The sequence below is a fragment of the Acanthaster planci genome, unplaced genomic scaffold (genome assembly GCF_054643075.1).
Source record: "Acanthaster planci isolate LZ-2023a unplaced genomic scaffold, COTS_SCS Contig1, whole genome shotgun sequence".
Taxonomy (NCBI): Eukaryota; Metazoa; Echinodermata; class Asteroidea; order Valvatida; family Acanthasteridae; genus Acanthaster; species Acanthaster planci.
In genome coordinates, this window is record NW_028257625.1 from 823,282 (window position 1) to 849,845 (window position 26,564).

The 26,564-nt window shown below is 42.6% G+C and overlaps 2 protein-coding genes across 4 annotated transcripts; one reads left to right on the forward strand and one right to left on the reverse strand.

Moving 5' to 3' along the window:
• The first annotated feature begins 641 nt into the window (after window positions 1–641).
• LOC147795636 (hydroxyproline dehydrogenase-like) lies at window positions 642–12,845 on the forward strand. Its single transcript, XM_087131512.1, has 9 exons — window positions 642–1,140; window positions 2,961–3,154; window positions 3,854–3,986; window positions 5,235–5,411; window positions 6,979–7,125; window positions 7,486–7,615; window positions 8,926–9,073; window positions 9,763–9,851; window positions 10,258–12,845. Exons 1-9 carry the CDS (start codon window positions 745–747, stop codon window positions 10,422–10,424), a joined length of 1,581 nt encoding a protein of 526 aa, XP_086987638.1. The 5' UTR covers window positions 642–744; the 3' UTR covers window positions 10,425–12,845.
• On the reverse strand, window positions 3,118–26,542 carry LOC110986276 (uncharacterized). 3 transcript variants are annotated; one of them, XR_002599115.2, is made up of 18 exons: window positions 26,458–26,542; window positions 24,925–25,063; window positions 24,145–24,405; window positions 23,352–23,486; window positions 22,056–22,285; window positions 21,152–21,251; window positions 20,677–20,754; window positions 20,379–20,518; window positions 19,809–19,877; window positions 19,244–19,325; window positions 18,293–18,395; window positions 17,930–18,062; window positions 15,705–15,788; window positions 15,096–15,169; window positions 14,366–14,469; window positions 13,209–13,305; window positions 4,038–4,147; window positions 3,118–3,178 (listed from the first exon to the last, which is right to left on the reverse strand). XR_002599115.2 is itself a non-coding variant. In XM_022248025.2 (17 exons), the coding sequence occupies exons 1-16, from the start codon at window positions 26,524–26,526 to the stop codon at window positions 13,250–13,252; spliced, it is 1,857 nt and encodes a 618-aa protein (XP_022103717.2). In that variant the 5' UTR covers window positions 26,527–26,542; the 3' UTR covers window positions 4,029–4,147; window positions 13,209–13,249. The 3 variants fall into 3 exon arrangements, 2 of the variants coding, with proteins under 2 accessions (XP_022103717.2, XP_022103716.2); XM_022248025.2 differs by lacking the exon at window positions 3,118–3,178 and having other exon boundaries at window positions 4,029–4,147; XM_022248024.2 differs by lacking the exons at window positions 3,118–3,178; window positions 4,038–4,147 and having other exon boundaries at window positions 11,361–13,305.
• Window positions 26,543–26,564: the final 22 nt, after the last annotated feature.

Here is a 26,564-nt window from a genome sequence, read left to right on the forward strand (position 1 = left end):
CTCCGTAATGTGATGCTGGTTAATAAGGTGTATGAATAAACGTACAGGTATTGGCGCAAATAGCCCCTGTTGCTGACAGCGCCATTAAAACCGAACGACAACAACATTTACTTCAGGGTCCAGTCCACTAATTCAAGCCCCATTGAAAACCGTGCAGGGCCCAATAGCATGCACGCCAAGATCCCTGAGATTTCTGAAACACAAATGAAATTCTTGTCTGGTCACTTATCTTTCAATTTCTTTTCAATTTTTTTTGTGGGTTAACCAATTACATTTTTAATTATTCCCACAAAACAAAATCACCCCCCAAAAAGTGATTTTTCCGAAGTCTGATTGCAGCCATTTTTCAAGTGGCAACTCTCAACTTTCTCGGGCACTTAGGACCATTTTTCAACCGTAGTTTTCAGCCCTTCTGCCCTCATATGAAAGCTCAAAGACCCAGGGAGTTGATCCTGGCAACGATTTACACAATCTCACCATTTTGGGGGCCAAACAATCTCCTTTTTCAAAAGATACTGTGGGGGGGGCACTTTTAATGCTAATGAGCTGGTCAGAAATTCTCACTTGAATTAGTGGTCTGCACCCTTCAGACGCGGCCGTGTCATGCTGAATGGTCTGGATAACATAACAAACTGTACATTGTATGTGTTGGCCTGCGGTTGACCGAGGCGGCCGTCTCTTGTCGATGTCATCGTCAGGCATGCATCATGCATATGTGGATGATTCAACCTTGCTCTTCGCAGTATGGCGACTGGTAACGTATTTTGTTGCTCTGTGGCCCATCGTTTCTCCTCGCAATTCCACCCCCAATATGCATTTATTCACATCAGCCCCTCCAGCCAACGATTTCTGATGGCAAGCAATGTTAAGCTGACCGCATTTCAGACTGAACAGCCCCTCCTCGGTCTTGGTCTACGCTGCTTCAGCAGCACCGTGTCGGGACAAAATGGTACCGGGAGGGCCTCTGCCGCCGATCACTCCCTACCCGCTAACCATGCTGACGCGAGCATTGGAGTGCGATCTAGGCTGGACTTCTCCTGTTCGTCTTGTTTCCGGTACAAAACAGTGTTTGAACTATTGCGTGGTATGTTTGTGCTGAAGTTGTCTAGCTATCAGAAGTTTGTTGAAAACAGTGAAAAGGTAAGCTCAGTGAAAAAAACGTTAGGTTCTCCCTCCCGACCCCACCCCATCACTCACGTTTCGAAGTTTACGACTCGGCATCCTGACTCCACTTTGTTGGTTGTGTATAAAGTCTGTGGAGAGTTGAGTGTAATTTTCAAAGCATTTTTAAAAAAAACTTTGAAAGATTTTTTTCAGCAATATTTGACATTTCAACATTTTAGCAATGTAATGATTGATAGACCTTCAACGGAGATCATAACTGATAAAAAAAAGACAGGATGTCAAACTCTTTCCGCTTTCTTCCTAGGGCCTACATCCTACCTCACTTCCTCTGAATTATGTACAGTACATATAAATATGTACCAAATGTGGCCATTTATTCACTTGCTAGAAATTTTTGTACATTATAAATTGACAAAGTAATGTAACAAATGTAAAAGTTTCATCTTTTTATTTTGACAAAAGCTGACATAGGGGGCCTACTTACAAATAACCTAGTCAAGTGATTATTTGCAACTTTGAGTTAGGCCTACTTGAGGGAAAGACTTCCATCTACGGACATCCCTTTTTTCTCTGCAGTTGTTTATCTGCCAATCAGCAAGTCATGACATGTCCTAGAAAGCCAACTTCAGCGAGGAAAATATCGAAGCGTTTGCAAGAAGAGAACACTTAAAAATTTTTCAAACCAGTCTCATGGGGATTTGCATAGGCATCAAGTGATGTCCGTCTATGGAACTCTGAATTGAGCACAGGTGCAAGTTTCTTTGGTTTTGTCCAAATCTGGATTGAATGGCTATTGTTATTAATTTGGCATTCAGCTGGGATAGCCCATACAAGTCTTTCAAGTTATTGCTAGTGGTGTCTCTTGGTTGAATAAGGGGAAGCTTGTAGCTAGAAGACGGTGAGGAAATGTACAGTTTCAAAATATGGAAGGAAACGAACTGCACAAATGGGGAAAATCCAAAGAGTTGGATACAGTCTGAAACCCTAATCCATCATGTACTGACCTGGGTGGGATTTGAACCCAGGACCCACCGGTGGAATTTGAGGGAAAGTACATGTATTAACCTCCAACCCAACCCTGGGCTGGATGAGAGTTTGAGTCACAAGCTATTTAGTTTGAGTCCAATTTTCATTTTGAGTGTTTTGCCGCTGTGGCACAAGTTAGTGTCCATGTTACCAAAATTGCAACTTAAGTCATGGACTCAAGTCATACCACTCACCACACACGCACTCACATACCATGTTGTTTTTTTGTTTTGTTTTGTTTGTTTGAGTTTTTTTTGAAGTAAGGATTTTTTGAAGTTGATATTTGCAGTTTTACCAATGAGTACATTCCTAAGTAGTTCATCATGCAATGCTTTGCATACAATATAAGCGACGATCAGTCCACTTCCTGCCACAGGCCTCAGAAATATACAGTAGTTCAGCTCATCAGATATTAACCCATTGTAGACTGACACTGTGCGTGGTGTGCAATAAGCTGTGTAAAAAATAACTAAGGGCCTATAGTTCCTCATCTGGGATTTTCGAACAAACGAAGGAAGTGGCCCCGTTTTTGGTTTTCAAAATGGCAATTTTTTCCAAGATTGTGGATGTATTTCTGCTTTTCTGCATCTGTTTCATTGATACTTTTCATCTCAATCAACTATCACCCGATTTATCAGATTCAAAATATGCATACATGCTACATGTTTTGCCAAAAATAACTTAAAAAGTCAAACTCTGTTGGAAATAAAAAATGTGAAAAAAGAGAGAGCCAGAGGGGACAAAGAAAGAAATTAATTTTCTTACTCTGCCTTAATAAAATCCTGTCATCAACTTGTGCACCATTACAGATCATGAGCATGTCGCAGCGCATCTTGGGGCAGCAGCTTTTTGGCGTGGCTGCCCAGTGCACGTTCTATGGCCACTTCATCGCAGGGAATGGGGAGGCCCAGGCCAGGCGATTGGTGGAACGCTTTGAGGAGCTGGGCGTGGCCACCATCTTGGCTGTCACGGCCGAGGAGGACGTGGGCGAGAGCGTTGGCAGGTAGGGCTATCGTCAGGCTTGGCTCTTAAAAAAAAGGACGAAGAAAGAGTTTAATATGAGGCAATATTTCAATGTCAAAACCGATGTAAGCCCAAACAACAAAATAGCTGTGTTTCCTGTTACCCGACCCAACCTAAAAAACACATGGAACCTATATCTTTTTATTCAACAAATCAATAAAATATAAAAAGTTATTGTGCCTTGCCCCGAGCCTAATTGTGTGTACATTGTATTGTTTTAATTTTTTTTTTGCATTAGATGGACAGCTTGTGTGTGTTTGTAACTCAACAGCCAGCTGCTTTACTACTCAATCACAGTGCTGATATGTAATATTGACGCGCACATGTACAGTACTTACTTAGTACCTGTTACAAATACACGCTGCCCCCCCCCAAAAAAAAATACAGACCATCTGACCCTAATTTTTTGGGCTACAAAAATTTAGAGTAAAAAAAGTATTTTACCCACCAACCACCCTAATTTATTTTTCAGTGTAATAGGAAATACAACTAATTTTTTGTTTGGCCTAATCCCAGTAGAATTGTTAGAACTAGAATTGCAGCCGTATATATGTTTGCACAGTAATTGATGGCAACATGTAAATGGTGTCCCCAGTAAATGACTAGCTAGGTCAAAATGATGTGTAGCACAGTTGGAATGACTTGTTGAATATGATCAGCTGTTGCTTGACTCAATCAGATACAATGAGCCAAGATATGACCGGAATGCCAACGGCTACTTAAATTGCATGGACTTCTCCCAGGCGGTGTCCAACAAGTTCAGGCCCATCAGCCAGCTGAAAGTGACCTCGTTTTGCAAGGCCGATGTCTTGGTAAGTTTGTAACCCTCACCTTGTGGGCTCAGTGTACAAGCACGCACTCACCTGTGAACATCAGACAGGTTGGGTTCCCCACCTCCCACAATGTCATCCAGAGTGAGAATGGTGTTGGAGAGACTGGGGCCTGTCTTCCCGTCTCCCCAGGTATACCGTTCCTGCATTAGATAACACATGGCTTCAAATCAGATGTTTGGCAAGTCGTAGTCAAATCTCAAGTCTTTTTTTGCTGGCCCAATTCAAATCACAAGTTATTTAGTCACAAGTAAAGTAGATTCACAAGGTCATTTAATCAAAACACAAGACAAGTCACAAGTCTCTGTCCAAGTGCAAGTCACGTCAGTATCATCCAGGGAACTGAAATATAGTGATGCCATCTAATGAGAGCTTTTCAGTGTGGAAAGTTGCCAGAATTAAGGTTTAGAGTGCTAAGTCTTGAGTTATTGGTATGCCAGCTGGTGAGCACACTTTGAGCACTAATGGTACGAATGAGCTTCATGTCGGATTCACTATCCACCCCGAGTGGGACCAAGAGAGGGCACTATTTTCCTAGAGCGGAGGCTGGGAATTGTACTTCGCTGGTTCATAAATGACTATGAAATGAATGCTTTCGTCACTATGTGCATCCCACCAATAAAATGAACACTCCCACCACTGTGGCTCTTTCAACTGATGAGGTGGGTGCTTCTCAGTGTTGCAGGTGAGTACTTGTTGAGTAGCAAGGTTCTCTGCCAAATTTTGAAGTGGTTTAGAGGGAATAAAGCTTGAGTACATGGGCTTTTGATGATAAAAATACAAAGGTAAGATTACAAACTAAATGTAAGACTTCAGACACTCCCAGTTTTGTAAAATTTAAGTTTCAAGGAGAAACGAGAGTACTTTTGTCCTGAAATCTTAATTTTTATTGAACACCGATAGTCTGACACTTAAGTCATCATTTGACCTTAAGTTGTAACCTTACCTCTGTGCATATACCATCAAATGTACTTCAGCTTTGATCCCTCCTAACTGGTTAAATATTTGGCAGAGAACTTCGTACTTCAAAAAAACTCAACTACAAAATCGGCACTGCTTCTACTGGAGGCAGATTGGCACAGAAAACCAGTTTCAGTGAAACACTTGAACAACATTTAAACCTGAAGGGTGCCCTCTTATAATTCTGAAGGATATACGTATGATTTGTTGTTCAATTAACATCACGGAGCATCATCATCCTTTCAATTTGAGTTTTTTATACTCCTGCAGGCTAGAATGACAGAATTACTTGAGGAAAAAGGTTTGTCATATGACAATAACTCTTCGTTGAGTGTCAACAATCTTGCCCAGGGATTAGACGGCAACATGACTCCCATCTCTGATCTCAGTGATGCTGAGAACCACCACCTGAGGCTGGTGTTGCAGAGACTCAGTGATATAGGCCAGGTGCGCCAGTGATTTTATTTCCACCATTTTTTTTCTTTGTGATGTTTTCAGTGGCAAGAAACTGGAATCCATAAAATTCATATAAAGGTTTGCTTAATTAAGTGTGATAGATTTGGCATAAACAGCAAATTAAGTTGCCCAAAAGACAAATTTGCAGAGAAATCCACTAAAAAAGACATCCGTTGAGGGGATGTGACGATAACAATTAATATTTGTGATACTTCCAGGCTTGTAACAGCAAACAAGGCGTGAATTGTTTCACAAATTGCCGTGATTATGCAGGACATGCACTTGGTTTTCATTACAAAATGCTAAAAAGTAGCAAAACCTGAATGCATTAATTTTGAAAAACCCACAAAATGTGGGTCACCAATGCTGAGAAATCACACCCCAGTTGATCAGAGTGTAATGACGGGCTTGACCTTCTTACAAAGTCACTAAATCTTACAAAATTCTACACAGACATTGTAGAGTTTGATGGGTTGAGTAGCCATCAATTCAGGAAATTTCTTGAGGTACCTTTGCTAAATGGGCATTGAGTATTGGGGGTGTTAAAAATTGTGTTGCCTCGAAGGAACGTACAGTGGAACGCCGCTATAACGAACAAGACGAGGACCACGCCAAATGTTCGGTACAGCGGTCATTCAGTATAGCGAATTTAAATGCCGAACGTTTCGTTGCCATGTTGAATAGCACCCTCTCTTGTCTAACCGAAGTGCACCCTCTTGTGATACCTTGGCTCGCTGTTTCCGTGATGTTTTGCCATTGCATTCAAGTTGAAGGTTTCTAGAAATGTATCTGTTAATTATTTTTTGTTTTTTTATTTAGACTTGAGTCAAAAATTGATATTGATTTTATCCTGAAAGTCATGAAACTACCGCTCAGGATCAATCTCTGATGCATACTGAGGCAAATCTCGGTTGATTTGTGTATCACCGTGCGTGTACGTGCGGTTTTCTCCGCACCCGATCATGTGGAGTCGCAAAACCAGTGTCTATTCAATACCGTTGACAACTAGTGGCTTTCCCTTCTAATCCCTGGGGAAATAATGGTCACTTGTCACTTTCCAACATAAAAAAACCTCAACTGTTTTATCATGTTGATGTTTGGGAATTACAAACGGCAACTGAATAGTGTTTGGTAGGTTCTGTGCACAAATTATTGGGAGCCAAGGACGATGTTCGGTACAGCCAAAAGTTCAGTATAGCGGTGTTCCATTGTAATGCCAAAATGACAAATGACGGACTTTACCTGTTAATAGTTCATTAACAGTGTTGTATTCAAGTCCTTCACAAGTCCAATCACAAGTCCCTTCACAAAACCAGTCATAAGTGACAGGGTGAACAATGACAAAAGAATGCTTTTGTCACAGCTCATTTGAATAGCTTCTGAATGATTTGTAATGGACTTGCAGGGACTTGTGATGGACTCGAATACAACACTGTTCACGAAGTGACAGTAAGATTGCATCGTGAAACTCTCTCCAAATTCAAATGCCGACTGAAGTTTACAATGAATGGGGAACCTCTCAGAGAGTAGAAATGTGATTGTATCATTTGCGTTTCAGCGAGCCGTCAAGAACCATGCCCAGTTGCTTGTCGACGCAGAAAAGACCAACATCAACCCAGGGATAACACTGGTGTGTCTTGCCCTGATGTTGAAATTCAACAAGGAGGAACCTGTGATATGGAACACCTACCAGTGTTACCTGAAGGCAAGCTTGGCATTCCTTTTTTTCTTGACGAATTTTCAAATAATTTCATTTTGATGATTTGTGTTATTTTAAAAGACAAGGATATTAACCCCTTCACTACGGAGGTTTGCTACTACTGCACCGTTGTGTGAGGATTAGTGCATACCACACATACAGTCTATTCACCATGCAGCTGCTGGTTCAATGGGGTCTGCTGCTGGACAAAGCCCTCCATTCAGGGCATACCACAGCCCAGCAGTTGCGGTCAAAATAATCCCGCCATGAAGGGGTTAATGAGTTGTTCACTTCTTTAGCTTTGCCGAGTTTCTGCAGGCGTAATAGTGATGTCGGAGATCCTCTCTTCTTTTTTTTGTTTTGTAGAAAACAAGGGATGAGGTGGAAAGTGACTTGAGGTGGTCCCAAAAGCGAGGCGTTTGCTTTGGGGTGAAAATTGTCAGGGGTGCCTACATGGAGGCGGAGAAGGGATACGCAGCACAGCACCAGCTGGAAGGTGGGAGGCTACGACAGAATAGACCTGAAAAGATAGAGAGACCAACAGTCAGATAGCCGGGGACAGAAAGAAAGGGGCATGTTGTCCATCTTGCCTTATCCCTCCTGCCGAGTTTGTCTGGTGTGCACTGGAAGCACTACCCAGTGAAACTTAAGTTTCACAAATCTAGTCCCTCCAACCAGGATTTCAGTGTTTATCTGTGTGGCAGGGAAGGTAACATTATCAATTCAATCTTTGAATACTGCAGGTGGCCCGTCCACCCTCCTTAACCATGTGCTGCTGGGTTTAATGAGAATTTGCATGATGACTTCCCGGGGGATTTTCAAGATTTTCCATTTTCAAAATTCTTCAAAAATTCATCACTTCATTTACTGGACGTTTACACCCACATGAATGACTGTCTGGTGGCTACTCTAATCTGATAGGCAACACCTATTGACGCCAGAATATTTCAGCCAGGCCTGCCGCCTTGTAAAGAGAGCCCACACTGTGCGGTGTTGGCCCAGTCTTTTCAAATGCAGCCAGATTAGTGTGTAACAGTATTGTATTGTTCATCACTGGAGCGCTTGTGTCCCTGGTGATAATCCACTTTCCCCGAATGCCACAAATAGTGGTATACTGTTTCAAAACAATGATGAGTTACCTCCGCTATTGACAACTGAAAAAATGTTGGCAATTCCCTTGGTCTTTTGTGGCACAGCTCCTTTGTCCAATTTCGGGCACCCCGGCTATGCGTATAAACCTAAGTTCTCCAGTACTAGGATCCCGGCACGAAGTGGTTGATATTATCTGCCAAGTCTACCAATATGAGCAGCGTTAGTCATTCACTCTGCTCTACTTCCAGAGTTTACAACAGGATTTGCACTAACTCGGGTGCTTGTGCACCAATTTAAGCGATTAAAGCATTAATATAGGGTTTTATAACCTCAGACAATTCAAACCCACATTAGTGATTAACTTTATAGCAGTCAGCCTGTGCTGAGCAAACTGTAGGCACACACGACTCTTAGTTCAGTCAGGTGACGTGCAGTAACCGTTCGTGGCTGTGGTTTGGCACTTCTTGGTAATAAAATCTCCCAGTGTCAATACAGTTGCTGATGAGAAAGATGCTCCCAATCCTGGTATCACCTCACTGAGTGAATCTGTACTTGACAAACAGCACCCTCAACAGGTCACGCACAGATCCATTATATGACATTAATCACAGATTACTGCTGGAGGGGAAGAGAAAAAACAAAAACCTCAATATCGACGGGCATAAATATTCTCCCGCTGTTATTATTGGTCTCATTTGGGTTTCCCTCCCGCAGACCCGATCAATCCCAGCTATGAAGCGACCAGCGACATGTATGATGGAGTGGTGGCTCTCATGATGGACCACATAAGCCGAAACCCGGGCCGCTGCGGCATGATCGTCGCGACCCACAATGAAGAGTCGGTGCTGAAAGCGGTGACAAAGTATGCATACAGGAAAGCATTCTCCAATATAGTACTGGATTTAACTCGCACTTCAGTGTTGCATGCAATACTCTGTAACGTGTAATATGTTTTCACAGTCAAGAACCTTTGGCCAATTTCTAAGACCTGTAAGCACCAAGCATTCAGTAGCAAAACTGGTAACCGGCCAAAATACCAAGCAGCATATTGTTTTTGAGTGGTTCCCAGCCTGTTCTTCTGTTATAGCACATATACATGTTAATTTGTATCATGATTTTCCGCTTAATAGCTGTGGGGGCTAATTCCATAGGCCCAAAGATCTGTTAAAACTCAAAAATAATTCCTTTTAACAAGGGTGCCTGTCAATTATATTTAGTGCACTGTGCTGCCACTGGTTCTATGCCAACTTTTGAATCTGCTGGGCAACATCTTGTTCGTAGCATATGTTTGTATAAATTGAGCCATGGTTTGAAAAGGAATTCTTCGAGTCCAGAGGGGGCAAAGACTGAGTCATTATATAGCGAGGCCAAGGCTTTCAAGAATCGGCCTTGTGGCTAGACTTGAGACCTCCAACACTGGTAAGCATCGGGTCGCGACCACAACAATTAGACATTGACTTTATTTGAGGCCAGACTTACGATTTGACTTGTGATTGTGACGTTTGATTGAAATGACAATTGCTCTTTTTTTGTTTTTTGGGGGGTTTTTAGGATGGAGGAGCTTCAGCTGTCGCCTACCTCTGGCGATGTCATCTTTGGTCAAGTCTATGGCCTGTCTGACCGAATCACTGTGGCACTCGGTAAAGAACTAAAAACAATTTCCTCCCAACAACATTATGCCAAACTATTCATGAGAAGTTGTCAAAAAAATCCCAAATTTTGCATTCATGTTACGCCAGGAGTTGTGAAAGGTTTTATTTTAGTTACATTCATAGTCATTGCGTCATTTAATCCAATCACTGGTCAGCATGTTTGTCCATTTGACAGGGAATTATTACCCCCCCCCCGACCACATCACCCTCTTTTGAGGCCCGCAGAAATTAGAACCATTAAAATATGAAGTGGAACACGAGAACGTTTATCACAGAAGTTTCATCCAGGTATCAGGAGATTTCCCACTCACGGTTGGCAGAACTGTAAAACCAGGGTCTAGCTGGTCTGAAACTTTCTGTTAAACGATTTCAAAAATGTCTTTGCCCCACCCAGGCAAAGCAGGCTACATCACCTACAAGTCGGCGCCTTACGGCCCCGTGGACGATGTCTTGCCATACCTGGCCCGCCGAGCTCAGGAGAACCACTGCATACTGCAGAGCACACGCCGCGAGCGATCGCTGATGATGGAGGAGGTCAAGATGAGGATGAAGTTGCACTAGCACTGGCTCCTCCCCTGTAACGGCACTTTAAGTGCCAATAGAGGCTTTACGTGGTTGCCATTTTGCAGGGCAGTTTTTTGTTCCATAGGGAAATCTCCTTTGTGCATACCCCGTGGAACAACAGCACTGGCCTACAAGATGGCAGCCATGCAAACCCTTAACAAGGAAACCACTGGCCAGTCTCTGTAGCCACTTTCGATTGGCCACTGGCCAGTCTCTGTAGCCACTTTCGATTGGCCGATGAACTCCCAGAGCATTTCAGCAACCTTAACCAGAAGCATGTGTTGAGTTCAAAGCAATTACCAGGAATATTTTTCAGGTGGCCCGCAAAAGTGCAGAACCAGAAATGATTACATCATCGACAGACAAAGTGCAAAAACGCAGGTGACCTTGTTGAACGTCATTTCAACTCCGTGTTCAGCAAGTTTCTTTCCAGTGCTGCTCTCTCACATTCTCAAAGAAAGTACCTCTTTAATTTTCAAATAAATTTTTGAATGTGTAATATTGAAAAGATGACAAAAATATGTGTACTTACTTTTTTCTTTTTTAACTGGCATGTGTGGTGAGAATAGTGACATCACACAGGTGTGAACGAAATCTGTGATTCCCACGGACAAAGTTGTTAAGACAGCTCAGATTTGCCCTATTTTATGCAATTTTTCCAACAGGGCTAGCAGTACTTCCGAGCGTTAAGAGTAACGAAAAGTCCTAAATAAACTACCTAACACCCAAAAAAACCTTTAAAAAAACTGATAGATGGTTTCACAGCAAATAACAACTGGAACAGGTATTCCAGGTATTGAAATTGAAGCTTCCTCTGGGCAGTATTTGAAAGAGTCAAGATTTTCACTAGAGTGGGGTCAAGTTTGATTGTTTTCGTTTGCTTTGAAAAGTTGTACACAACTGTACACACACACACTAAGTTAAACCTATGCATGTGATGCTTAAGAAATAAGTTTTTAATCTCAACCACCAGGTCTGCAGGACTCTAAAAGTTCAGGTACTTAAAGACACCGAGTTACATAAAGACGCCAAGTTACAAAATGATTGCACTTGATTGATAAATTGTTACAAAATAGCTAACATGACTACCAGTGCCAGAAAAAATTCCTTTCCAAATTTACTTTTAAGAGATCTTACAAAAAGTTAATTGATATTTTTATCCTGATGTAGAACTGTATATAATACATAAGTGTGACAACAGGATTTGCCGAATATTAATTTTGAGTAAAGTGTGGAAAAGGGTGTACTTACGTACAGTGCACATTAATGATCTTACAGCTTCAGAGTCCAGGTAAAACATGGGAGGGAGATCGAATGAAGCCAAATGTAGGCGATTCCGGTGACCATGGCAATGCCATCACTGGTCAGTTGCTGTGACCCCTACCAGTGACGGTAAGCATTGTGATAATGGCAATGCCATCACAGGTCAGTTGCTGGACGACATGCCATGGACGAAAATTTTTCAGAACTAAATATAATAATACGGGTGATTCACAGTACGGTTCACGTCCAAGAGTTTGCCACAGAGAGGCCATGGCAATGCCATCACTGGTCAGTTGCTGTGACCCCTACCAGTGACGGTAAGCATTGTGATAATGGCAATGCCATCACAGGTCAGTTGCTGGACGACATGCCATGGACGAAAATTTTTCAGAACTAAATATAATAATACGGGTGATTCACAGTACGGTTCACGTCCAAGAGTTTGCCACAGAGAGGCCATTTTCCACGTTTATGGTCAATGAAATCATGGCCCCCTTGCCGCGATTTGCCTACTTCGAGAAATTTCTGATGGATTTGGACATACTGTGCAACAGAAAGAAAAAAGGATTACTTAAAACTGTTACCAAAATACACTCTCCTCTGACAAATGAACACTAGGAACAATTCAAGTTCCTGTGGACCATTTCCCATAATGCCCTGTGTGAAATGGCCTTCCATTGGCAACCGATTCATGGCACACTGTAAATCATTTGCACTGAATAAAGTGAAGAGTAGCCTGCTTCATGTTAACTCGATTTAGGTCACGTGTTACCTCGCAATGATACGGGTACCTTTTAGAAATCAGACTAATCAGCCGACAAAAATTGTCGGAGGTGGAGGGAAATTTTTTTTAGGCATTGGTAACCTAAGCATTGTTTATGTTTTCTGTTGGAACATTTTTCATTTACACTGTAAATATTTCCACCCAAAATATTTTAACATCACATTACAATTTTGACCGGGTAAAATTAAAAACATATATGTTTTATAATGTGAAAATACAGATTATGTATAGTCTCATGAATGTACAACACTTTGATTTGTCAGGAATATTTTACAATAGTACAGACACGTATATTTCAAAGTGAAACTTGCTATGATTTATATTTTGACATTAATAATAAACTGACCAAATAAGGGTCTCCTTGAACCAGAGCCCTTGTTGTCCGTCTGCTTGTGTAACATGTTTGCCGAAGGAATTGGGCACTTCAGTTCCACGTTGCCCAAACAATGGATGCTTAATAGACCATCTAGTCAACCACCGGGGTTTAGTCCCTGGGACACCACTGTCTCATTACTGGCTGTCAGTTTTCATTTTATGTGATGGAGTATTGACGAAGCTTTGGGCCCCAAAACCATAACACAAGATGGCACCGAATGCAGCCAACAGAAAAACATGCGGGACTGCATTTTGTATCCACATTAAACTTTGTCAGAAGCACTTGACAAATGGTCGTACAATAGGTCCCACCCCAACTTGCCCGTTGTGAATGATGGTCACTAGGAGTTTACAATTACCTGGCACATGTCGTTAGGGGCTGCCATAGTAAGCTTGCGGTCTACTGTGAACTGGTACCCGGCGCAGTTGCCTTTGCTGCCGAACCATGGCCTTGCACTGAATGGAGACAAACAAGTCTGTCATTGCCGATGCTTACAATCAACAGGCTTTATGCATTACTATTAACCCCTCAGGGTGCACGCCGCCTACCCACAGACTCGGTCTGTGCGCGTTCGTTCTGTGCCACAAGTGTGCAAAGCAGTGCGTCTGCCCAAAGGAGATATTGTTGCTGGGCAACAAAGCGCCCTCACCTGTGCATGCAAAGACTCGTTATGATGCATGTGAAAAAAGTCAACAGTTTCTTTGATAGCACAGTCTAGAGAGTGCCCAATTCCCGCAAATCTTTTCCCATGCACAGTGTTGCACTCTTGGTTCCTCGTGGACTGCCTTTCACTTGTATATGCCGGACTGTTTGTGCGCATTCTATGGGAAAAAAATGGGCATGTGCACTCTCTACACAAAATAGGTGCCCAAGCGGGTACTCCACTGTGGGTAAGATTTTGAGTTGGATTCAAGAAAATTTGTACCAAGTTATTAGCGATCAGGGGCCAGTTTCATAGAGCTGCTTATAAGCACAAAATTTGCTTAAGCGGGAAAAGAACTTTGCTAAATAAAGGTTACCAGCTCAAATTTTATCTGATTGTCATGCTAACCAAAAACCAGCTAAACACAATCCTCAAACAATATACATCACATGGAGTTTTGGCTGGTTACCTGATTTAATCAAGTAAGGTTTTCTTGCGCTAGAGCAAATTTTGTGCTTAAGCAGCTCTATGAAATTGGCCCCAGGTGTCTGAACTATTTGGTCCTCACAGCGTCTCATGCATCACAAACACAGTCCCCACAACCATGGAACTAGTAAGTGTATAAAATAGTGCACATTTTTTTCTGCTGTTGTGAGAAGGCTTTATGTACATCCACAGCTCAGCTGTGAACCAAACCAGAGCAATGTGCATATCCCATGGCTTTTTCACTAATATCCCGCTGAGTAGCAAAGTTAAGCCTCTTCCTTCCTTAGTAAATTTCCGTGCTAAGTAGCTTCACAGATACTTAAAAAAGAAAGGGACCCTACGTGATGTGTCAAACACTTGGTCTTGGTTCAAATGAACACACTTACGTCTCCTTGCACCGTCCACAAAGTCCTTCAGTATGTCAGCCATGATGGAACTGGCTGCATGGGGATCTTCCAACTGTCGCGTAGGCAGAATTTTACTTGCTGGCCTAGACCGGAAAGAAAAATTAAGTCAAAGTTTTGTGGGGGCATCATTGTGAGAAACGCTCAGTATTTTGTCTCCTGACGATGGAGAGAGGATACTGTCTGAAACGTTGGGTGCCCTCCAGCTCTTTTCAGAAGGTCCACACAAACGCAAAGGAGATATCCTTGCATGGTGCTACCGCAAACCTCTTAACCTAACTTGCCACCTTCACCATGAAAAGCCTCAAAACTCATCCATATTTTCACTTGTCCTCAAGCCCCAGGCAGCATGACGTTTCACCACAATATCAATATCACCACAATGTTTGACCTGACACTGGCTTTGAAACCACTGAACTCGAGTCGTCTTGCCAAGTCAATTTAAGCATCTCCGTGCCCACAGACACTGCGTTCTGTGTCTAAACTCGACGGATAATTGTGTGTCTAAACTTGACGGATAAAACCACATAGTAGGTAGAACCGTCTCGATGCTGAGTAACTCATTATGGTTTTTTAGATATTTCACACGCATAGCTTCTGTCCCAGCACACAGAGCGAGATCAGGTCTCAAAAGTGCAGAGAAGCATGTCATGGTCATCCCTCCACACAAGGCATCATAAAAATGGATCCTGAAGTGAGTTCGTCTTCTTACCCTGAAGCAGGCATTTCTGGGGGTCTGGCACATTCCTGGGGGGTCAGTGTGGGCATCAACAGTGCTGGCTTGACCTAAAACAATAAGTCGTACTACTGAATCAGTGTTCAGTTGAGTAAAATATAAATATATATGGAACAATGCACTCATTATGCCCATAGCCCTAACTGCTACTGTTCATGAATATTCGAACCCTAAAAGTACTGATCTTAACCTTATCACAACCAAGACAGAGAGCTAGAAATAGGCCGTTTCTCCCTTTGAACCCAAGATCTTGGCTGTCCAAGACTCCAAAGACAGATTTCATTTTTCTCTCAAATCATGCACAGATACAAAGATGCCCAAGTTTTGCACATCTATCAAGTTTTAATTCCTTTGCTCCTTGGGTTTATAAGTAAACTTGCTGAGCGAGCACAATTCACTGAATTTGGAACTCTGACATCTTTAGGAGTAAAAGAGTTTGATTTTTAGAAATTCCTAGGGGACAGCTTCAAGGAGGCTTAATTTGACAAACTCAATGAATCGCAGGATAAAAAATTTGTGAAAGGTAGTTTCAACTTCCTTGAGGAGTAAGTCTGGGTTGAGACAAGACACGTACAGAATACCTACTTGCTTCAGTCTAGCAATTTCTAGTTTCAGCTGAGAGATTTCTGCCTGAGCTTCCCTCTCAGCCTTTGCTCTTTTTCGTTTTTCCTAACAGGTCAAGAAAAAATAAAAGTCAGACAAAGTTGAAAGACAAAACAAAGAGAGCAAAATACTTATTTACTTCAAGTTCTTGTGAGCACACTGAACAAAAGGGCAGCTCTATATCCCCGGTTCTATCCAGAACCATTTTGCTCCTGTAAGAACTTTTTATAAAGTGTATCCCCAAATCCTTTACTTTTATGTGTTAGCAGACAATGCCTTACCTCAATATCATTATTTCTCTCTGTTACTCTCTTGTTTTAGGAAGAAAAAGCCTAAGAATTTTCACCCTTTCTGTCACCAATTTTGTTTTCTGTTATTTCGTTTCATAATACAAAACTTAAAAAGTGGTTGAAAGCATGCGTCCAATAAACACCTGTATAAATGTTACATGGTTTGAGGTTGGACAGTCGTTTTAGGTCTCTGAGTATTGGAAGTAGATAAACTTGTCCACTTAACCACTTCGGACCGGGGCATTTTTCAACGTTGAGGATGCTGGGCCGGCATGACTATCATTTTTTCTGTTTTCAAAATCCTTCAACAATTCATCATTCCATTTAACAGTCGTTTATAGCGGAACGGAGTAATCTTCAGGCACTACTCTAAGTTGACAGGTGACCTTCATTGACACCCGAATATTTCAGCCAGGCCTGCAGCCTTGTAAACAGAGCCCAGATTGTGCGGTGTCACACAGCTGTCTTTTGTTCACGAACCTGGCTCAGTGCACTGCTGACCTCTTTTCAATAGGGGCCAGATTAGCATGCAGCGGTGCTGTGTGGCTCATCGCTGCGGTGGTGGAGAGCTTTTGTCCCCGGTGGTAATCCGCTTGCTCTAAATACCCCAAACCCTGGTATACGGTTTCAAAATAATGCTGGATTATCACCACTTTTGAGAGTGAAAAATTCCGGTCATGCCCAGCAGCCTAGTCTTTTGTTCGGAGTACGGTCTTTTGTTACAGGGCCCTGTTTCCTTTGTCCGAGTTCGGAGACCCCGGCCACACATATAAACCATACGGCTCCGATCCCGGAGTCCCCGGCTGGTAGTGGTTAAGAAACTAGGTTGTCGACTTCCAATAACTAAGGGAACTAATACAGACTATTCAGCCAAAATAAACCACAATATCTTTGCTTGACTATACCTCTTGCACATTCATTTAACCCATGTGATATAAAAATGCATCCAGTCTGGAATCACTGACCTGGGAAATATTTATTAACACATATTAACACGTTAAAGAACAACATTTAGGTAAAGGGTGAAGCATAGATTTGCTTTTGTACCCTAACCTATTGACAGACATACATATTATAACATAGGACAATACAAGACATGAACATGTTTTTGGCAATGATACACATACGGACAAACACTGACAAATATGCTGATCGATAGATATGTGTGCCGCCATCTTTTCACGTGTACGTAAGCCTAGCTTGGCATTGTTTGCTCATGCGTACTACACCCATAAAGCACATGCACAGACAAACTAACACAAGGTTACTAGTTCATTTACGCATGTGTATTTACTCTATGCATAAAAACTTGCATGTGCAAAGCTTGTGTGTGCACTTGGCAAACTTGGCTGTATATCATGAATATGTATGAGGCAGTGTTGCAGTGGAGACCACTTGAGAACGTCACAAGACCAGTACAAGACCAACACAAAACCTCCAGTCTGAATTCAAGTCACAAGCTATTCAAATGAACTGCAACAAAAGCATTCCTTTGTCATTGTTCACCCTGTTACCTGAGACTGGTCTTGTGCATGGTCATGTGTCTGGTCACGTGTCTGGTCATGTGATGGTCTCCACTACAACACTGGTATAAGGTATAAGTAATATGAAATATGGACCAAAATCCCAGATTTTCATCAAACAAGCCTCATTTCAGCATCCTAAAACTGACAAACTTCGTGGGGGCATAAGAGTGGACAGTCCCACCTATCTCCCTTTCTAAAATTCCTGAATCGGCACTCACTAACAAATTTACAAATTAATTAATATTTCAGTGTCAGCCCTTTTAGGAAGCCACAAAAATTTGGGGAAGGGGGAGAAAGATAATGAGACAACAGACCCTTCTTGCTGGATTCTTGAGGCATCTGAGCCAACACAGCCCGAGTAGTTTTGATTGATGAACTCGATGACTCCTACCTGCTCAAGGAGATCTCGCAGCCTCTGCTGGTCAAATCTGGCCATCCTCTCTGAATTTTGGATCTCTTCCATCTCTTCTTCCTCCTTCCGCAACTTCTCCCTCATCTCCTCATCTCTTGCTGCATCCTTCTCTCTGGTTGATGAAAAAAAATGAAACCCAAATGGGATTTTTCCAAAAAAATTTTACAAAAATTCAGTTTGCATGTTTTCTAATGAACGTTCTTTGGGCGAGCAAGCTGAACAAGCAGTAAAAAAGGAGTTTTCTGGGAACAATACGTTTTTGGTAGTTCTTTTGGGGGGTATGACCAGGGAGGAAGTAAAGGGGTGGGGAGACGGACGTGAGGGGGAAGGTATTCAACTAACCTCTGTCTCTGGTCTTTCCTGATATTCCTCTCTCGTCTTCTGTCTTCCGCTTTGGTTCGCTGTGGCAGCATCTCGTAGTACCAATACTCCCAAGGCATAGCCACTGCAAGCAACGATGATAGGGTTGAGCTGCATCGTTAACCCGGCAGTTTCTGTGCTCACTGGTGGCTAAAATGGGGGAGGGAGGGGGGAAGGCTGGCACTTTTTCAATGTGGGAATGCCCCCTTCAAACACACTTTTAGTTCGACCACAATGGGGCAGGGCCTAATCAGTTTATTCCTGGCTGATGCCATGGTCCCACAACGGTCCCCCTGCTTTGAAAATCATTCCGCCGCTGTTGTCGCCATTGCCTGAAACCACCCTGCCTGTCACTTTCTATGGACTATTCCAACACCCAGAATTAAAAGCTGGCTCCGCAGTAGTAGTCCAGTGGTGTAGCCGGGGAGGGGATACCCCCCCGCCACAAATTCCCAGTTCCCCCAGGTGCCCCCTCCCCACTAAAAAAACAGAGAAATAGATATTGAACAAGGCTAACAAAAACTTGCTCACCCCAAAAGCACACCACTGAAAGCTGGTGCCCCCCATAAGATGCTGGTTCCCCTTTGTGCCCCCTCCACTAATAAAATCCTAGCTACGCCACTGAGTGGTACTACATAAACTCGCAGGAGATACGCCTCCCCAAATAGTTTGTGATCATGCTACTGGCCAAAATGCTCCCATGCATCAAGTCTGAGATGTGCGCGTGGTTGTGGTGTTACCATGGTAACAGCATCTCCTTTAGATTAATCCACACTGCCTGAAATTACTTCAGTATGCTCTGGTACAGTCAAGCTAACAGATTTGGGACTAGAATACAGGTCTTACCAGGTTAATATAATGCAATTGCCTCACTTTTGGGTACTTACAACCTTCCTCTGCACGAGGCATCTTTTATTTACTAAATAACCTTACCTTGTGTTGGGTCCAGTACTGGTGTGCCGTCTTGCCCACTGTTCAGCTGATGATGTAGAACCTGGTAGAAATGATGGCCAATCTGAAAAATGCACCAGAACAATGGAAAATGACTGAAAACCTGAAGACAAAAACTGACTTCTTCATGTGAAGTGGAGCACGCTGAGTACGCGTACCTAATTTACCCTGGCATGTATGGTCTTTGTGTACATGCAGAACGCCTGCAAAGACCCGCTTGTAATCACCTGTCGTTCTTTTTGCTGATTAGGGGTGCACTTCAGCTTGGGGCGGATACCATAATCATGTTTAAAGGGAAGATATAAAACAAACTAATTCATCTAGTATAGTCTTTCCAGACAAAAACACACCAAATGACTGAATGCCAGGCTGATGAACTCAGTTCCTGACACAACGACCGACTGACCAACTCACTGACCAAACAAGCCCAATGACTGACCAGTCATTATGCAGACAATCATCTGACAGGCAAGCTAACCACAGCCAGTCAATTTCTTGCGCCGAGCAGATTTGGCTCGGATTTGCCGACTCCATGCTTGATTCTTACCTCATACATAAGTTCATCTTTAGTCAGTTTGACGGCATTCCTCTTAAGTATGAACTCCATCTCGGGCAACTGTGGGATGAAACATAAGAAATCTAAAAATTTAACTGAGGTGGAAAGCTTGCGGTAGCACCATGCAAGGATACGGTCTCTTTGTGAGTCTGTACGGTTCTGAAAAGAACCGTGAGGAACTCAACGTTTCGGACAGTATGCTCTGTCTGTCGTCAGGAGACTGGACGGACAGAGTATACTGTCTGAAACGTTGAGTTCCTCACGGTTCTTTTCAGAACCATACAGACTCACAAAGAGATCGTATTCTTGCATGGTGCTACGGCAAGCTTTCCACCTTAGTTGTCTGTCACCATGAATAGCTTGAAATCCCATCCAAAAATTTAAATCAGACTATTCTGCAACAGTCTTTTCTCAGAATAACTTTTCGTTTAACACTTGCTCAGATTTTTCACTGAACATCCATTTTGAGGTATTTGGGTGTGAAAAGTTAATGTTCAAAGCGACTCTAAAATAACTCAGCTTCCAAGCTGAAAATTTCCAGAAAGTAACCAAAAGACTTACACTCTCGCACTGCAGCAAGTATTTCCTTTGCAACATTAAGACACTGACTGTCATGCAAGGAACGATGTCATAGTCTGGTACATCCAAGCCGATAATGTACTGGTCCCATACATACATGACGGCATCCAGACTTAAGTAACCTTGAAAACAAAAATTATAGTCCAAGGGTGCATTTTTTTTATTCATTTATGAACTGAATACAAAAGAAAGAAACCGCACAGGAATTAGTTATTACTTTTGCTTGGTTGTCCGTGGACATGTTTAAAAGGAAAATGAACAGTGGTTCTTGGAAACTTACCCACAAAGAGACACCTGACCATTGGCCTGACCAAAGTCTTGATGCCTTGTGTGAGTGCAGACGGCCCTGCAAAGTGACCTGTGGCCAAAACACATTCGGAATTGAAACAGTATGCACAGATAGATCACGTGTGCGTTCTATTGGTTTCAACAAGAAACGTTTGAAGTCTAGCGTGTGGCTTGAGATAAAGATAAAAACTCCTCTAAAGCCAAGAAAAAGGTTTTAAAAAAGTTGGAAAAGGGTATCTATGCTGTAAAATGCATGGACAAGAGACCACAATTAACTTAATTGTTATGAAAAGAAATTAAGATTTCTGCAATAAATATTGACAAAAAACATTCGCGGTCGGACGTCTTTGGAACAAATTCATTTTGGTTTTTCCTCCAAAATTGGTGCTCCCATAGGTTTCATTCTTCATCAAGACGTTAGAATGGAATTTTTTTAAGTCTCAGAAAAGGAGAAAGGTGAGACTAACCACTGAACACTTGGTGAAAGTGCTCTGCCAACGCCTCGTCTTTTTCTTGCAGCATCCCAGCGATCTGCTTTGCAAATGCCTCCATGCTCCCCTGAAAATCCTGCAAAGTTGTCAGAAATGCAATGCTGGACCCTAGTGTGAGAGTTTCAACAGCAGGGTTTTTTCCTTATCTGTTTCTGCATGGGCTATAACAGCGAGGACTCATTGCACAGTCAGAAATGCGACGGAAGAGTAAATGAGTGAATTCATCAAGCATGATTATAAAGAGAGGGACACACTTTGAATCACAATGAAAGTCGTCTACACTCGACCAAACGAAAGGTATGAATAAAAACCTGGGGGCAACTCCTTGAAATATCAGCCCTTGGACAATGTCTTGCCTTCTAGAAACCAGACCAATATGGCAAGTGCATCATCTGGTTGCCAGACAAAAATACTGACAATGTTTTTGGGATGTTTAGGTCCGGTAGGAACCGTGGTGACATGGCTAAAGTAGGATAAATTGTAAGCCAAAGGTTAAGGGTTTGATATCTGCCCAGACTATCTTCGCCACAATTGGTCACCATTGTTGGTCAAAGTATCAGGAAGACATTGGAGTTTTTCAAACAGTTAAAAATTGTCAGTTGAGATATGAAAAAGAGACTTGTGTGGGAGAATATGTGGTGTGGAAAAATAAAATTACGGCCAGGACAGTAACGTCCTGCTCCCAAACTGGATGGCTGTGTCCAAACCAACTTGCTGTGGTTGAGAGTAACACAAGTATGTGGAAAGAGGCTGCAGCTGCCAGCCAAAGACCTCCAGTGGCCAATGAGTTATTCAAAGCCCTAGCCACAACTTTTGAACATGGCCTAAATCTAGATGAGAAAGCTTGCATTCGGACTAGGGACAATGGTGAAGAACTCACTTTGACGTAGGATTCCCGCATAAAAATTGGCCGGCTGGACATAAATGTAGCATACTCCTCTATCAGTAGGGCCAAGGTGCTCTCCAGCACGAGCTGCTCAGGCCGCGTAGTTGATAACACATTGAGGAGGAACGGAATTACCAGCATGTAGTCCGTGTCAATCAGGCTAGTCTTTGTCTTCTTGCAGACGTGGTGGTAGGACAAGATGGCCTTCATTGCATGGAGTATATCTAGACAGACAAAGATATTTATTTTAATAGGCCATATGACAAGCTGAAAAAGGAGATGTTTTTGCACGTTCTGTAAGTTAAAGCTATGCGCAATGCAGTGTACATTAACCCTCCTATGCTGAAGTCACTCTTTGGGTCATTTGGTAAACACCTCAAAGAAGCACAGCTGTGTTGTGTTGTGCACTGCACCAACAGTCCCTCACAGGAATATCAGATTGCACTTTTGTGCTGCCCAACAACTGTGCTTCACTGTTTCATGTGCATAATTGCGCAGTAAACCGAATGCAGTGAAGAGGACTGCACAAAAGACCCTGGGTCATTTTGTGCTGACAACCTACTGTGTACACACTGAACCTGTGCATGTTTGAGTTCCATATAGAAACTACGGGCTCACCAGTGACTGTGGGCATTTGTGCACATTTGTGCTGTAAAACTAAAGGAGGGTTAAGAGGCTTGAACACAGAAGCCAAGTTTTTCATGGCAAATCAAGGACAGAAATCAATATTCACCACCAAACACTTCTGTGTCTAGACGTCTGTGTACTCTTTACACACGTATGCGAAAGTTTGAATTGCTGACTTCAGAACTCCAAGTGACATTGTTTACATGTGCGCTTTGCTTTGGCATCCAATGGACTGTGGGCCCCCACTGGCTTTGTAGGAAAGTGCATATTGGCCTATCAGATGGGTAACTGAATGAATGTGTGCAAACTGCCTCTTGGACAAACTCTTGTTGGTACACTATTTGGAAAGAGTTCCACATATGGACATCACTTATTATCCCCTGAAGTTGTTTATTAGTCATCAAAAAGCGATAACGTGCCTTGAAAAAGTCATATTTAGTGGGTCAATATTGAAGCATTTAATTAAAAAGCACTAAGAATTTTTCAGACCAGTCTCATAGGGTTTGTACACAGGGTGTCAGGTGATGTCCACGTATGGAATTCTTTTCAACTTTTTTGTATAGCGCTTGTATTCAGCTCAAGTTAAACTGAAGTTGAATATGATGATACCTACTCTCTCACATTGGATGCATTACCCCCCCCAATGCACAGCCGTATCCTTACCTGTGTTATTTGAGAGACCCTGGAAAGTCGGTTCCCGCGTAAGGAGAGCTTCGCAGGTCTGGACGACCTCCAGGTCAAGAATGGACATCACGCTGCTGGGGTCAGCCTTGAGTTGCTCCAAATACAACGATCTCACTATGGCGTGGAAAGAGGATTAAATAAAAAAGTTTATACCTCTCCTACTCCTGAGTTGCCTTACAAATGAATGTTTAAATCTGAATGGTTTTCTGGGCAACTCGAGGCAGTTTTGGCAATGTGGGTACTGCACAAAAATCTCACCGCTCTTTTCTTCAATTCAAGGGTTACATATGTAAGTCAAACTGTTAATGAGTATATCTTGTTCTTCATTTTGATAGAGCAGCTCCAATATGTTACAATCATATTGCTCTTTCCTTCAATTAGCAAACTTGAGCTGTGATTGACCATCAGAGCCCTTATTCTGGTGGCAGTATTGCCCAACTATCAAGAGGTTGACTGTTGTCTTTTTTTCAAGAGTATGTGTGGCTTACATTGTAGCCATCTGGATCCTCCTTTTGACAGAACCACTCCCCCAAATGGCAAAAGTTTACGTGATGATTTTACACTGTGCAAAAAGTTACCCTCACTGGTTTTAAAAAGGGATATCAAACGCTATTGATGTCATGTATCCCGTACCCACATAAATACAGTGCAGATTTGCAACAAGAGACAACCCCAGAGAGATTGTCGCTGGATCAAATGACAGCAATTCAACACAACAAACTACCTTAGTCCTCATTTTGCTAGAGTTAGCTCAACAGCTTTTGACCCTCACCCTTTGGACTTCTGAGGTAGAGCCGCCAAGCGATCTGCCGGAGGCGATCCGGCAACGCCTGGTTGAAGAACCGTCGAAACTTGGCCTTGTTCCCTGGCCAGCTCTTGAGCAGCCCCAGGGCACCCTCACGAGCCTGCTCCAGGACTAGCTCCGACTTGCTCTCCAAGGGCGATGAGTTGAGCAGCTGCTGGTTGGCATGGTTACTGAGATGCTTGTCAAGTGTCTTGGATGCTGCCTGGTTAAAGCTCTGAAAGGCATCACCTGAAAAAAATAATAACTTGAAGCTCAGTGCTGTAACCTCTAGGTGTAAAAAAAGCATGGAACCAAATGAAACAAATTCTGAAGTCTGAGCTCTCCTTGCTTTTGTGTCGGTCCTTAACGAGTTCATGCCAGAGGATGTGTAAATCCCCAACAGGTTTCTGTGATGAGTATCCATCGGTGGTGCATTGCAACTTCATGACTTTGTTGCTGAGTTTAACAACATGATGATGGGGTAAGGTATCCTGCAGCAAGACCACATTTGGTTGCAGTGTTGTAGTCGAGAACTTTATGTCCGAGACCGAGACTGAGACCAAGGCATCCGAGACCGAGACCAAGACCGAGACCAACCCTCCCGAGACCGAGACTCTTGTAGGCCGAGACCAAGACCGAGACCAGGTCTCGAGACCTCCAACACTGTTTGGTTGTAATTTCTACAGACGTGCTTTCAAAAAGCATTCAGCAACAGGTTGTGTCATTATAGACACTTTTCTGGGAGGTTCCCCTCCGTCCTCCGCTGACCTTCTTGTATGGCCTTGGCAGCCCTCTCTAGAAACAGTTGCTTCTCTGGATCGGACAGGTCCGTGAACTTTGACACATGGCTTTCATTTAGTTGCTGCTGGACAGCCTGGTTGAGCTCCTGGGTCAAGATCTTCCACTCCTAAGCAATGAATCACAACAGTTGTCAAAAGTATGATACACATGTGTGGTCACTATCATTATATCATATAATGACTATTGACATATGGGAAGCCTTTTGCTTCTGTAACCTTTTCCAGGTATCTTCAGGATGGCAAGTTACAGGTGCCATGAGCATTTATGAGGAATCTTTGGTGGCAGTCATTTTTTTTCTGCTTGGCAAACAAGAGGTCACGTGACTAAAATGATGTGATCTGATTAGACAATGATGCAAACAAAATGGCCAGGTGGTGTTTTCATCTGATTTTGTGCAGATGTTGTGCAATTTTACGTTCCTTTTTTCAGGTCCAGTACCTCTGAGTTTATTCATGATGGTTTATTATTATTCAGTAGAGGCGCATATTACAACTCAGAGAGTGTTCTTGCATCTGGGGAAGTCCCTTTATTCAAGGACAAAATCAGTCCCTAAAAAGAGAATGTCCCTCTACACGTAAACGGGGACAAGTTTTTTCAAGTGGGCTTGGTGATCCTACCATTGCTCTGAGGATGCTTTTAATGCCTTAATTGGATTCAGCAGGAGAAAACACCCGAGGCTGCCGTTAAAGAAATTCTACCGTTTACTTCTGGGATTACAAGCAGGAGTCTACAATGATTCATAAAGGGTGGGGAAAAGACATATCAGAACATTTTTCTGAAAATCAATTTTTTATGACATAGTTAATCAGTGACATGGCACAAAGTTCATAAAAACAACTTAAATAACTAAATATTAAAAGAAAATATGGGAGAAAGAATCAATAATAGCAGTGGATATTTTTGACCTCAGCTCACTTGGGAAAAATGTTAACTTTTTAGGAGACATTCTCTCTTTCAGGGGACTGGTTATGTCCCCAAATAAATGTGTGCTTCTACTGTCATTTGTAAAAATGTTTGGTTTACAAGGTAGTAATAATGACATAAATGTTAAAAGACACCAAACAGTAAACATTAATGAAAAAAAGACATAAACAGAACAGATCACAGTTTCTTTCTTTATTATTTCTGTTAAAGCAATTGCCGTGGCAAGTAGGCTAGACAGAGGGTTAGGGCCTTACGCTTAGATGAAAATAGGCTTGTCTCCATTGATCTCGGGACTAGGTGGTTGGATTTGATAAATGAGCTGTCATTTTGTTTGTGAACTTTGTCATGTAGGCCCAACCCCTAGCCCCACTAGTGTGGCACGGACTCTCACTCCCGGATCGGGAGTGAGAGTCCGTGTCACACTAGGGTGGCTAGCCCTACCCCATGTAGGCCTAGAAATTGATTGATAAAAGAAAAATAAGTCCAAGCCCCAGTTGTTGTTTACATAAATTTGAGCACATTAACACATCAGGTTGCTTCTCATTTAAATGTGTGATAGATTATAAATATACTCACATCTGTCTGTACAATTTCACCTTTACAATCCAGCAACCAGCGAGGATGGGCCGATCTCGCACCCGCCATGTTGTTTACACCTGCCAACCAAGTGACGGCGACGTAAA